Source organism: Perca fluviatilis, chromosome 24 (assembly GCF_010015445.1).
Source record: "Perca fluviatilis chromosome 24, GENO_Pfluv_1.0, whole genome shotgun sequence".
In the NCBI taxonomy this organism is placed as follows: domain Eukaryota; kingdom Metazoa; phylum Chordata; class Actinopteri; order Perciformes; family Percidae; genus Perca; species Perca fluviatilis.
In genome coordinates this window covers 7582242-7597268 of record NC_053135.1, presented here as the reverse complement: position 1 = coordinate 7597268, position 15027 = coordinate 7582242, and the positions used below count along the sequence as shown (strand labels likewise).

Below are 15027 nucleotides of genomic sequence, written 5' to 3'. Positions count from 1 at the left end.
TCAGATGCCATCCCTGCCCTCTCAATTACCTAGATCTCCTTGAACTCAATTGCTCACATCATCATGGAGACTGGGTCGCATGCAAGCAAAGAGGATGCTCTGAGGACGAGGCATCTGCGCGCTAGCGTGGGGCAACGCTCGGCAACGCTCAAGCATATGGAATATGTTCACCCCCTCTATCTGTCTCATTATACAGAGGGTGGCCGCTTATTAGCATAATTATCATTAATTGTTGCCATGTTTTGTGGTTCAGTCAGGAAAATACAGTGTACAGGTTTAAAAGAGAAATACTTGCAAGTAACTCTTTAGATCAAGTCATTTAAGTTGTGAATCACAAACTTAATGCTGAATTTACATCTAGCTGCAACTAAACTTATTTTGCAGATTATGTTCTCCCTTGGTTTTGTCCATACAAATAATAAGCTTACAATAACCGACAAAGAAGAGTAGCACATTCTCACATTTCAAAAACAAAAGCAGCAAATGTTGGGCATTTTTGCATGAAAAATTAATTACCAAAAAGTTGACTTTACATTTTCTGTTGATTGATGAATCAGCTAATTGATTCAGCATTATTGACATACTACACTGTCATGTTAAATCATTTTTTCTCCATCAATAAATCAAACATAACCTTAACAAAAAAAATTATGCACACCAGACCCTTGCTTATTTCTTTACTATTTTACAAAACAGCACATAAAAACTCTTGTCAAATCATTCTGAAAACTAAAAACTGAGCATGGGCAAGACTTGGCATCAACTGTCCAGGGCTCTGTTTAGTAATAACTTTGCGGTAATCGTATGAATTGCACATGTGTTTGGTAAAGTGCACCACCAAATCACAATGTAACCTGAAAAGATAAGGGCCTTAAAGTGACACTACCTAAACCTGAGGCCTTGTCTTGTACAGGGGCTGTTAAATCAAAATGTAATTGAACACCTTAAATGTTTCAGTTATTATACGGCATGATGCATATCCCTAAATACATGTATCTTAATAAAATGAACACAAACTAACTGAGCAGTTGTAGGTGCAGGAATACGAAGGCAAACGGATGCATATACAATGCAGCATAATCCGGCCCTATGCATGTGTAGCATCAAGCTGATTTATTTACCATAAACACAAAATTCTGCCAGCACCATCTGATAAGCTACAATGTACAATTTTTAGCAAATAACTGCTAAATCAAATCCAGCAAACGTTTAATTAGCCTTGTATTTTCATTACACTGTTAGAAAATGGTTGCCTCCAAGTTAAACTACTGAAAATAGCTGCGTGATGAGCCAACAACTTCACGCTTGGATGGGTTTCACGCGTTGGACAATTCCACATTGATTTATTCTCACATGGTGCGAAAGAAGTGTTAAGAGAATATTGGAACACAAACTGCCCATCACTGTCTCTCCCACCTCTTTATCTGAAAGTTGTTGCAATATGCGCTTCTCTGAGCTCGGAACCAAGAACAAACTTAGACACCGCTTCTAACATGTCCCTGCTGCATGCAGCATGCATTGGGGCAAGAGATTGAGACTTCTGTGACAGCTACATCTTCTGCTACATCGCGCCTTGTGTTGCATCAGCCCCATGTCAGATTCCACACTGTAGTGTAGGTTTAGCCATAAATCAGGACAACCCATTCTCACTGCCAACTCGTAACATACTGACGCTTGGTCAGTGGCTCTCAGCGTCGGATACCGACGCAAAAATCACCCTTGGTGATTGGCGTTGGTATAGAATGCACTGGGCAGAACAGCGGCTCGACCACTGGTTGCTCACCTGGTCGAGCGGCACCTAATGTACAGTACCGAGGCTCAGTCCTTATCGCAGCAGCCCAGGGTTCGATACCAACCTGTGGCCCTTTGCTGCACGTCTTTACATCTCTCTATCTCTCTCTCTCCCCCTTTCATGTCTACAACTGTTCTATCAATTAAATGCCAAAATGCCCCAACAAAAAGAAAAAGAAAAGGGGCGACAACGGTAGCAAGTAGTATGAAAGGCCAAAAATCCGTGTAAGTAGGTTGATTGGGGTGATGGATGAGTACCCAAGAGACTGGGGTTCTTGTGCCGCATGTCAGTTAAGCATACGTCCCGACCCAGAGCGTCAAAAGTGACTCAAAGAGTCCCGACCCAGAGCGTCGAAAAGTGACGCCAAGAGTCCTGACCAAGCGTCGATTTTTGATGTGATGGGAGTGAGAATGTGTTGATCAGCAGGGATCTCGTGCAACATTAGGCAACAAAACCCGAGATATTTCATTTCCTTTCCATTTTGGAATACAAATGTTGACAACTGCAGAAATCTCATTGTTTGCTTTTCGGTGGTGCTGGGATAATTTCAACCGCAGACTGCATGGCATCACAGCTGATTGAGTGAAGAGAGCTACAGTGCAATGCTGATGAAAGGCTATAAATTGAATAATCCAGGGAGGAATAATAAACTCTTTGCCCTTCCTTGATGCTTCCATTTCTGTTAAGACCTAAAGAGCCCATTGGCTGATTAAAAGCATTATTTCAACTGGCAAGAGTCTCCCCCTCCGTCTCCCTCTCTGCAGACATAGACATAGACACACACACACACACACACACACACACACACACACACACACACACACACACACACACACATACATATACAGTACACAGATACAATAATGCATGCCCATTTGGAATTAATGATTCAGTGATTATGTAGTTGTGCTCAATCAGTTTTTTCTCTCTGGAGTTGTGTTAACTGAGCCAAATCGTCCTTAAAAAATATAATATCCTAACAAAAAAAAAAATTGTTATATATGTTGTCATTGCACAGATTAGGTTGGTTTATGATCCTTTCTTGTTGAATCTCAGTAAACCATGAATGATTTTTTTTCTCCCATATTGGCATCAAAAAGAAAAAAGAAAATCCATGTCAAAAGCTGTCAACACTGTGCCATCCCATAGGCCACCAATGCTGGGTGACTGCACACACATCTTGGCTATGATTCACGTCCCCTGCTACATGTATGACACATCCACAGTTACACTCGGTTCCAGGACTCCTCATCTCCCAAATGGTGCCTTCTGTTCTCATTCTGGGCATCTTTGAAAAGATCCAACAAAAGAAGCAGAGCAGGCCGGTTTTATTTTCCATTCTGCTTTTTGTTTTGCTGGCACCTCACTGAAATTAAGTGAAAATTACTGAAAAATACACTTGTTTTTCCCAGATCTAATTATGAATTCAGAATAACCCAAACAATTCCTTCTGGATGAGGATATAAGGGATGGATTAACACTGCGAGAGATCCCTGCCTGTCTCAGTTAGGGAACATTGAATTCCTAAATGGTGATGCTCACCCCACACTGAAAATGGTGGCACAGTGCATCCTTTGCATTTTTATAGACCTACTTTGCATATTGGATTTAAGTGGGTCAAGCGAAGAGTAACTTAAAGTCCAACTGAAATGAAATTGCTTTTTTTTTTTGCTACAGCCCAGGGAGAAATTTCTATATACATTTTACATATATTTATATACATATTTTTTAAATGTCATGATAGTTTTACATTTATTTGACTTCTGCGTAGATGGAGACCTTATTTTGATACAGCCAATCAAATCTTGCAGGGCATACTAAGTCTGACAGCAGCCTGCTACACAACACGAGAGCTATAGGCAACAACAACCCACATTAGCTTTCTGGCTAAAGTCACCTTAGCTTGTGAACGAGCCACCAAACAAACATGCACTGGGGAAGATAGTTAATTAGCTGCTCAGCTGCAGCGCATTAAACAGCATGCAACTGCGAATGTCACATCAGTCCAGTTAGATGCTGGTATGGTTTTTACTTTCTTAACACCACTAACAACACAGTCTGCCCATGACATGTGGGCTACAGGGCATGTTTAGTCTCCAGTTCTCTACGGTGTAACACTGCTGCTGTCAATCAAACATAAACACTGACACGGCCCGCAAGCATTTCGGATATTTTGCCAAATACTTTTTTTCTTCCCTTTTTTATAATAATAAACTAAAAACACATTTTTTACAACAAAAAGGGGATGACCAAATGTGATTTCAGCTGGACTTTAGCAAAAATCAAAACAAGCACTTAAGAGTTTAAAAAATCATGCGTTTTCAACATATCCTCTTAATGTCCTTTTCCTAAGTTAAAAAATATATCTAAAAGATGTTCACGTATGAAACCAATTAAAAGAATGATTAGAAAGAAAGAGAAATGGTTGAGACACCAAGCCCTTAATCCAGCAGCTGTACGTCTTAATCAGTATATACACAAGGACTTTGTCAGATTGCTCAAATAGCATTTAATTTCAAGTCAACTCCAATGATGGTTATTAAAAAATTACCAGTCATTGCTTGCCAGGTGACTATGTGGATGCTGTTGTCATGGTATAATTGCAAAGGGACAGCCTCCCATAATGCTCATTGATTGAAACCTATTGATTCCAATGCTCACACTAGCAGAAAGAGCAAAGCTGCCCCCTTTGAGTGGGACATATATGCTGTATCTTTATCTGCTTTGATTAAGTCCACACGATTAATTCTTACCAGCCAATGTATTGCCATTTTGATTGTAAAATTAAATAACTTTTAGCCCTGGAGCCCTCTTTTCAAGCTCTTGAATCCCATATTTCACACTGTTTTGATTCATAATTTCATTTGCTGTCTGAATGTGAAAATATATTGGACCAAACCCAATTGGCCTCCTTCATATCATCACCAACCAGCCTTGTTTTCATCGTAAGCACATTATATGAACCTGACATCATGTTTATTTGATGACAATAACATAGTTTGGTCAATATAGTGCAATAAGTGCAAAGCAATCAAAACAAATAAAGTTGATAAGGGATAGAGAATCTGCGAATGCTTGTATAAAAATAGGTGTTACATTGATTAAAACAGAATTAATACTTCAAATAGCATTTATGATATATTTTTTTTGATAACATATCAATTTGACATATTAAGAATGAATACCCATATTCATTTTTAATATAATAATCTCCTTTATGAGAGCTCATTGAAGGCTAACCCGCCTTCCAATTCCAAAAAGTGCAGAAAGCATACAAAGACACTTTTTTTTTTTTCATCTTCTTCAAATGACGCAGTCTTTTTTTTTAACATTGGGGGTGTGCCACTTTCAAAAAAAGCCACTTTTACAATGCAGAGCTACGGTAAATGAAACTACAAACATAAGCCTTTCCAGAGGATCATGGAGTATGATGACACAGGTAATACTGATGTAGAATCAAAAGTTTTGAAAAGACATGGCAGATTATATCAATAAATACTTACTTACAGACTACAGCAGAAAATAGTCCTACACAGTTTTGATGATCTGCTGTACAGTGTTTTTGTCCAGGAGTGATTTTTATAAACATTTCTTTTCTGATTCACAATATACCTTATGTATGGTTATATTCCTGAAAATGAAGTTGGGTAAGATTTACCTGTACACTTACATTTTGTGTGTTTTTGTTCACCATAGAAAAATAGATTTTGCATCATCAGTTAAGTAGAGCAATTTTGTTCATCCACGTTTCAGAAAGCTGTATCCATTCCTGTAATGTCATGTTTCAGAAATAAGAATAAGATTGTTCGGCACACCCCGTTTTAAACTCCTTCGCTTTTGCTTGTGTGTGTGTGTGTTGTGCCAAGGCACCCTATAAACTGAGCCACTGTTTCAAGGAGGGTCACGAGAGAAAATGCTTCATTACATTAATGATTCTGTTGCTCAGAACTGGCTAAAGGTGGTCTGTTTCTCAAGAACTTCGAGGTAATCGGGCTCAGACTGCAGTTTAGCTTTTAGCTCCAAATATTCATTTCTGTTGGGCTCGACATAAACAGTACTGGGTGTCGTGCCATAGAGCACTGTTTCTCTTATCCTCTCCGGGTGCAAGAACTGACGTCTGACATCAAAATTTGGGTTGTATGTGTACGACACAGGCCCCGTGTACTTGTACTCTAAATTGGCACCTGCTGGGATGGATGGGATTGACGGATGGGGGGGCTGCTTGTCGTGCTCAAGGATGCCTCTGAAGAAATGGTCGGCATCCTGGACAGGGGAGGGGTTTTCACGTGGCTCGATGGTGCTAACACTGTACGTAGGGCTCCTCATCGTACTGCTGTCCCTCTCGTCATCCGGGGCACTTCTGTACGTGACTTTGAGCTCATGGAGGTCCCGGTAATCCTCCACTGTGTTGCCTTCTCGTGACCTGTAAATGGGGTTTTTGCACATGTGGCCCATGGGGTGGGGAATATACTCATAGACGTGGCCCACCGGGGCCTTAACTTTGGGGCCGGAGCGGTTACTGTAGAGGCTGTATTGCAAGTTAAAAGAGCTGACGTCTGAATTGTTGGTGCTGGTGCGGTCACTCTGGGACTTTTTGCGCTTTTTCATCACGACGACAAACAGCCCTGCGGCCACAAAGACGGACATGATGAAAACCAGCAGGAGGCTGAGGATGAGGACAGAGAGGGGGACGGTGCTGCTGGGGGTGTTGAACTTCTGTGGCGCGTCGGTGGTGACGACCAAGTCGTCCATGGGCTCGTCCGTGGGGGGTGTCGGCGAGACATAAGCATCGGAGTAGTCCGGGCAGAGCTGCTCCGACTGGATGGAGCGCACGTCCAGTCCAGTGTGGCGTCTTGGCGTTTCACACACCACCTCATTAACCACAGTGCCTGCGCTGAGCTGCTCCAGCCATATCTTCATCCCCACTATGTCGCAGGAGCAGTCCCAGGGGTTTTCAAACAGATCTATCTGCACCAGCAGCTTCAGCTGATCTAAAACACCACTCACAGGCAGGTTTTGGAAATGGTTGTTGCGCAGATTAAGCCTAGACAGAGAGAGGCTGGAAAAGATGCCCATCGGTAAGGTTTTCAGGAGGTTATTGTTGAGGAAAAGCAGCTGGAGATTAGGGAGGTAGCGGAAAGTGCCCGCATCAACCTCCTTGATTTTGTTGTACTCTAAATAAAGATACTGCAAGTTCTGCAAACCAAAAAACATTTCTCCTGTAAGCCTGTCCATGAGATTACCATTCAAATACAGCCTACGCAGGTTGGTTAAATCCCCAAAAGCCCGGTCGTGGATCAGACTTATCCTGTTGTTTCCCAGGTGAAGCAAATCCAATCCAACAGCATCCACAAAATCTGATCTCCGTACCACAGGGATGTAATTTCCAGTGAGATACATTTTTTTAGGATTGTATGGCTTGGGTTTTAGATCAGAAATGCTTTCAATCTTTCTCTCTTGGCAGTTGACATTTAGCCCAATCTCAGATATCTGCAGGTTGCACGTGCAGGCAGTGGGACAGTCCAAAGGCACAGGAGATTTGGTCTGAAAAGCAATGATGGGGCCATAATTGTAAGGGTTACCGCCTTGTATTCGGGAAGTGGGCTTTAACCTAGTTCTGTTAAATTGCCGTGTGCCCTTGGTTGGCCTAGAGGAAGACCTAAAAACTGCAGAGGAGGTGGCGGAGACTGTGACAGCAGCAGGTGTGGTCTGGTAATATCCATTGGTGCTGCTAGGGGGTGCAGGCCTGACTGTGTCTTCGAGGGTTCTTCTTGGGCAGAGTTCCTGCTTGGACACCTCGTCCAGGTCCCTGCCGTGGAGCCTGAACGGCGTCTCGCACACCACTTCTCCCACCAGAGCCGTGTAGGCTATGCTCTCCAGCCAAGCCTTCAGAGCAATCAGCTCGCAGGAGCAATTCCACGGATTCTCCTCTAGTTGTAATTCCACAACTTTGTCCATGTGCTCCAGGAGGCCGATGTAGGGGAACATTTTTAACCGGTTCCCCCTCAGGTCCAAGTGTGTGAGCGGAACATTCCGGAAGATGTTTGTGGGCAGGGCAGAGAGCAGGTTGTCGTTCAAAATCATCACTGTCAGTTGGTATAGTTTGCTCAAGGTGTGGGGCTCTATATTGGTAATGTAATTATAATCAATCTGAAGGTATTCCAAGCTCTCCAGTCCCGCAAAGGTGTCATCCCTCAGAGCGTCGATCTTGTTGTTATTCAGGTGCAACCTTTTTAATCCCTGGAGTCCATTGAAGGCCCCTGACTCTATCTCTGAGATGTCGTTGTTCCCCAGGTGCAGGATGGTCACCCCCGTGTAATTGATGAAATCATTGACCGACAGCTTCTTCAGGAGGTTCCCTGTCAGCAGGAGGTGGTACGTGGAGAAATGGACCGGACTGATCTCCGTCAGTCGGATGATCCCCCTGTTCTCGCAGCTCACTGTCAGGATCCCTTCCTTCTCCTCGCACGTACACAGGTTTCGACAGATCTCCCCATAATTGTCATACATCTCGACCAGCCTCAGAGATGATGCAATCAGAAGGATTATTTTTAGGATCCAGATATGCATTTTTCCTGGGAGAGGATGCCCCAGCTCACTCAAGTGCGGTACCAGTATGAGGTGTCATCTAAGGAGGAAAAGAAAAAAAAGGACGGGTTCTGTTTTATATAGCATGGAGAAAAAAAAAACCACATGTGACAGATGTATTACAAAAATGCATATATAGTAATGTGGACACACTGATTGACAACTATTCATAACAAACACACACACAGAGGGCCTGTATTAATGTTTTGTTCGTTATGCAGATATGTTATGTCGGCGTCGCTTTAGGTTTTAAGGGTGTCAGAAGAAGCGACCTGGATGAATCTACTTAAGCGATAATATATAATCAAGTTGATGGCACAACTACCCGCGGTGGATGGCCACTGCGCATTTTTGATAGCTCGTCTGAATTACAATCCTTCTTGGAAGGAAAGGGAAAAAAAAAATAAAAAGGCTTCGCCATCCACCGTGTGTTCAGACCAGATCATTTACTAATTCAATCCCTTGAGAATTTCCACACACAACACAGGCTCACTGTCAAAATATCTGATCGCTTTTTGAGACGGATCTTATTTTGTTTCTCTTCTTCTTCTTTTTTTTTAACGATTCAATCTCACCAACAAACTCACATTACAATCTCAAAGATGCAACTCCTATCTTCCAACCAGAAATATTTCGCACTCACCCCGCATACCCGACGACTTGGCAACAGTGGGGAAACTGTCGGATCCCTTCTCTCCACCTCCGTCCAAACAACATGAGGACGGGGAATCTATTCGCCTGTTATGATAAAAAAAAAAAAAACGATTCCGGGTAATACATAAAAATAAAAAATGATCTCTCTCATAAAATTATCAGCTGAGAGAAGGAGCCTATGTTCATCTCTAAATCCGGCCTGCGATAGAAAGATGTGAATATCAGCCTACAAGGCGACAGTCGCAGCCCTTCTTCTGCCCACGGGCGAAAAAAAGAAAGAAATGAGAGGAGTTGATCAAAGGCAAATAAACAAGTGTTGTTGATCTCGTAGCGGATCTCTGATCGAAATAGCATTTTGACGGGTAGTAAATAATTCCATAATCAAGCATGCTATATGGCATCTGCTATATAGAAGGTTACAGATAGTCTCCCTCTCTCTCGCTCTCCCAATCCGCCACAGACGCGTGAGCGCGCGTGCGCACACACACACACACACACACACACACACACGCGCGCGCGCAGACACACACGTTCGGTCTGTGTGCGCTCCTTAAAGGAGCACAAAAGCCTACACATCGAGCCAGTGCATCTCGCTAAATATGCGCATTTTAACATACACGAGCATGTATGGTTGCTGTATCTGACAGGTGCACCCACTTTCATCTCGTTTTTCTTACATTTGAGTTTATTACCACAACGTCAAGAAATGACATCGCCTCTGGATATACTAGATAACTTGAAAGCCAGTGCGTCTATTGCCGGCTCTGCCTGTGCAGATGCTGTATGATATAGACTACGTGAGCTTTAAAACGCAGGCTTGTTATTGCCATAGCAGCCGCAGACAAATTGCCTAACAGCATCTAAAATCCGGATCAACTTCAGCAATGCAACTAGAGGCTAGAAAAAGATTTCAGCACCACGGACAGATCCCCAAAATGTTTAAGAGAGAGAGAGAGAGAATAAGCATTGTCCTCTTACCGTGCTGATCCCGGAAAACGCCAAAGCATCCCGAAAATCACGGCTGTGCCCCGTCTTTTTTCTCCAACCTCAGTGAAAACATGGATTTCGTGATTTCACCGCCCGCCCTTCCGTCGGCTGTCAAAAAGAAGAAAAAAAAAATACTTAAAGTCAAGTCTCCTCGGTGTTTAGCTCCATAAACCAGGCATCGGAGTGCACATATACAGTCTCATTCAGGCCAATAACGTGACAGCCCGCGCGGCAAAACGGGCTCCTGTATTCTTCCAGCAGCGACTGAAATCAGCAGCATCATCTCGGAAAAAGAGCCAAAACCAAAGTTCGAACATGGTAAAGAAAAGGGGGCGAATGAAAACTCGGTAATCCCACATCAGACAAGACTTGCCGCATGCATTTTAACTGTGACTTTCATCCATGCGCACTGATGAAGCGGAGGAGAGAGGCACGAATCTCCTTGTCTGCTGCCAGTGGTGCGGCTTGTACCAGTTTATGTATAGATCTGCCCAAGGTCTCTTTATATCAATTGCCAGAGCGTTCAAATCGACCGGAGATCAGTGCATTTGTTCCTCCAGCCTTGGATGCAAGAATCCGATCCCCCTCCTCCAGTCCTGCATTGGTCATAAGATATCCTACAAGCTTTATCTTCCCACCAACGTTTCAACTAGTGGAACTTGATCTTGGTTGGTGCAAAAACAGCGAGTCCACTTACAGCGATGGACGTATTATGAAACATTTACCATAGCATGACATGCGAAATCTCTCGTGAAAATGCATTAATCCCCCAATCTCAGGACTGTCACAGCGCAGAAATGAAAAGCAATCTAATGCATGCAATACTCTTTAAGGGGGTATGGTAATGTGGAAGAGGTGGGATGGAAGGGAGGGAGGGGAGCAGGGAAGAGGGAGGCTGAAAGAAGACCCGTAGAGGGCAGCACAATGATGAAAAAGGCAGCTTGGCAGGCTTGCATTTCCAGACTGCACTTTGTAATTCAGTGTATTTCAATTCAACAGCAACAACCATTTGATTTGTCACTCAGAGCTCTTCCTATTTCCTACCGAGCTGGGAATCTTATTTCCATGCTTTTGACAGTCACAACTGGACGTGTTGAGCATTTCTTTTATTATTATAACACTTTGAATTCTTCTCAACGAGCCTTTGATTTCCTTGGAGGGATTGTGGGGAGATGCTGTATGTATATTGGTCTGACACTCACCCTGGATTCATCATGTCTCTTCATTACTCAGCCTGGAAAGATATTCCTCGAGACAGCCTTCAAATGAATGCAGAATGCTGTTGGAATACATTTACTTATTAGCAGCACATTGTTCACATCCTCCCCCTTTAGTGGGGTGATGCTTGGTTGGCGAAACAATCTGAATATCTGCTTTAACACTGATTTACCAACCCATTTACCAAAAAAAAAAAAGAACAGAATAAAATCTTTTAATTAATATTCTCTGAATTGACAGATCTGGTTTGCATCAGCTCATAATGCCACACAGTCCTAATGAAGATAACCTTTAACCTATTTTAATTAGTGAAGTGGGTATTAAAGTTGCATCAGACAAATAAGGTCAAGCAAACATTCATTCGTACACCTCATGTCTCTTTATTGACTCTTCCAAATATACAGATTAAGCCTATAGTCCCAGAAAACACAAATTTACAAGAGATCTGCATTGAAAGAAATGAATGTACTGTAGGATTAGGCTTAATCCAGTTTTGTACCAAATACTCTAGCCTGCTAATGCTGCCATGTTGTTGTAAGCGCACTGCATTTTACCAAATCATGGCTTATTTTGCCCCTTGTTGAAAGAGCAAATCAAGTCAAAGCCACAGCTGCCCTCTTACCCTCTTGCTGTGGGACAAGAAACTTTAGAAGCACTTAACTAAAGCCTTAACAGAAAATCGAATTAAATCTAGCATATGGTTGGGCCGCCATGTCCAAAGAGATTTCCCACTTAGTCAGTATTGTGTGGTAATAAGTCAACTCTTATGCTCTCTTTAGCATGCGGGGAGCGACAATAAGCAGATGTGGCATCCATGACGCCTTTCCGAAATTAGCCTTGAAGATGCATTGAATTATCTTAAAGTCTTGAGCTCTGTAATCGTATTAACAGTGGTCTATCCTGTGGGGATGGACAATTTGGTATCTGTGGAAATTCGGCTGGAATACAGAGATGAAATGCAGCAGGGTATGTGCTCCCTCCCCCTGGAAGGGAGAGTGGCTGGCTCCCCTGAGAGGCATCGTGGCATCAAAGAGTAGCTGTCCTAAATCATCTTTTGCCTTAAATGACTTTGTGTACTGCGGATAGGAGCGCTAGATACCCTTAATAAAGTAGTGCCTAGATGATGATGGTGGTGTGTGTTTGGGCAAGTTTTATAGGTATACAAATTTGTCTGCACACTTGTATGCACACACAAATGGCTTTCGCTGCGTGTGCATGGACATGAATCTTTACCTCACGAAGGCTAATGGATTCCTACAAACGTGACAGCTATTATCATAGATCAGCTGCATAAAACACATACAATTTTAATCAGGTCTGGTACAAATGATTAAGTAATTAAATGAAAATTAAAGTTCACGCTGTGGTGCGTTTAACATGTATCTTTTGCATGAACCCGACTTGATGGTTTTTTTCCCACCATGTAATGAAAGATTTTTTTCTTAAAAGCTCATCACCATTAACATAATAGCTATTAAGTAAGGCAAATAATGCTGTATCGAGGCTACTGTAGGGTGAAATAGTTGAAATCCATTAATTTTTTTTACCTATTTTAGCTTTATTTTATGTTCAATTTGGCATGGTTTGGCTCTGTTGGCAAGGCAACTGCTGGTGTGACTGTGCCAGACAGGCATTATGAATCAGAACAAAGGTTTAGTAAAGGTACTGCAATTAGAGTGAGCTCCATCTTCTCAGGAATCAAAAATGAACTCTTTGTTCTCACTTGATACTGGAAAATATGATGTGCTCTGTGAACATGAACATCCGTCAGGACATAACCAAATGAATTCAATCTTAATATGCTGATGTGAAATCAGTTGAGCGTGATGGCATTCTTATCCCAAGTTTGGAGTTCTGTTGTCTGTGATATCAAAGAAAAAGCCTTCAGTGTGGGGCTTAGTGTGCTGACTGGATACATGTGCACCTAGTAAACATGGTTTCTATTACTTGACCTTTATCCATGTACTACATGAGGTCAGCTCGGAAAAATAAAAAATAAAAAACTCATAATCCTATCAGATTTGGAACCTGATTTTTATATGGTCAGTAGTGGCATTATGTAACAATATACTGTCTATTCGTGATGATGGCATTACAGTAAAGCTATAATCTAAAGGCCTCAACTATCTTGCTTTTTTACTTTTCTAAATCGTACAAGCAGGAGGTGTATTGAAATTCTTTAACTGTCTGCCATAATAGAAGGCAAATTCTTTTGTCGGCAGAGATCCTGACATGCATTGTGCTATGATTAACTTGTGAGGTCTCATCTGGCTTGTGTGTCCAGGGGCCAATTGGTGCTGCTTGCAATTTCCGTCCTAACCCAGCAGGTCTAGAGCAGGTCTTCAAGGGCCAGGATCCATTCAAAATGCTGATAATGTGGAATTAGAAAACCACTTTGGTTTGACAGTACAATCCAACTGGCACATCTTCTCTGTTGATAACAAGATGCAGTGAGGAATTACAGTACAGAAACTTTCTCTGTGAGAAATTGCTTTACATAAACAATGACTAAACCCTGGAAGCACCATTTGGCCCAGTAATGGAATGAAGGCTAATGAGACAACCAAGGACGGATGGGATGGGAAAGTGAAAGCGTTCTATTGCCATGTGCTTGTGTCACTCCACCAATCATGCCACTAAATGGATTCGGTCCTTGCAGTGCCACATTTAATGCAACTATCAGAAAAGCAATACACACATAATAGCTGTATTTAATTTTGACAGCTATATTAACATATAGAAATAAATATCAATAATATGTGACTTACACACATGGGAAAAGGACACAAGCACAAGTTTCCAATACAAGACATCATTTGTCAGGCATAATGAGACGCTCACGGTTTATTATGTTTGCATAATGATGTTCATTTGAGAGTCCCACTTTTTCCTAAAAGTTCTACGTCCCATCACAAGAAGTTAATACCAGTACGGTTCTATTATTGTACCTGGAATATTTTCAGTTATCGACCAACATTTATACTGACAGAATGATTTGTTAAAGTAGCAACTATGACTAATAAAATCAAAGTCTCTGTAATTGTAAAACATAACGTTGTTGGTTACACATCTGAGCCAATGAGCTCCTAGATAGGGGACAGCTGGGTGTTCCCATCATACACTGAGCTCTTGCGGTCAGTGGAGAGCAACTCGGATGGCCAGCTCTCATGTCATGACGTTACTGTTGCCGATGTCATGACACCACGGCAAGTTGGGATCAAGCCGGACAGAAATCTTACTGGCCTAGCTTATCTTAAATAAGCCTGCTATCATTAATGAACAAATGATACCATGCCAAGGGACCTTTCAAATTGTTGTAAAATAAATTTCCAGCTATTAGTAAGAAAATATAACTGCAGCTGTGTAAGATGATATAATTGCAGCTGTGTATGTTTTTTTTCTTTGCAACAACCCTATCATGACACTTGATATCCCTGTTGTTTGCTTTTGTCATGATGCTACCTGTCGATGGCACGGCCTCTTATCAAAAGCACCAGAGCTAACGCCTGTGCATTCATCACAGCTCCGGATGATTGTAAAGCTCTGGTGTGAGTTCCCACCAAAGAGCGAGAGCACTGCTGCTCTGACAGCCGTGATTGATGGTCAAAGCACGACGAGGGGTTGCACAGGGAGCCCTTGCCTTTTCTTTTTTTTCCACCATGACTTGGCTTGAGCCTGCGCGAGAGAGGTAATTTAAAAATGTTGAATCGGTAACATGCAAACTTAACCAGGGGCTTTAATGATTCAAGCTGCTGACAATGCGATAAGTGCATCCTCACTGTATCAGA

The 15027-nt window shown here is 42.2% G+C and overlaps 1 protein-coding gene across 2 annotated transcripts; it reads right to left on the bottom strand.

The window, feature by feature from the left end:
• Positions 1-663: 663 nt before the first annotated feature.
• LOC120554631 (SLIT and NTRK-like protein 5) lies at positions 664-10824 on the bottom strand. 2 transcript variants are annotated; one of them, XM_039793643.1, is made up of 2 exons: positions 10013-10824; positions 664-8420 (listed from the first exon to the last, which is right to left on the bottom strand). In XM_039793643.1, the coding sequence occupies exon 2, from the start codon at positions 8360-8362 to the stop codon at positions 5735-5737; it is 2628 nt and encodes an 875-aa protein (XP_039649577.1). In that variant the 5' UTR covers positions 8363-8420; positions 10013-10824; the 3' UTR covers positions 664-5734. The 2 variants fall into 2 exon arrangements, with proteins under 2 accessions (XP_039649577.1, XP_039649578.1); XM_039793644.1 differs by lacking the exon at positions 10013-10824 and adding an exon at positions 9024-9479.
• Positions 10825-15027: the final 4203 nt, after the last annotated feature.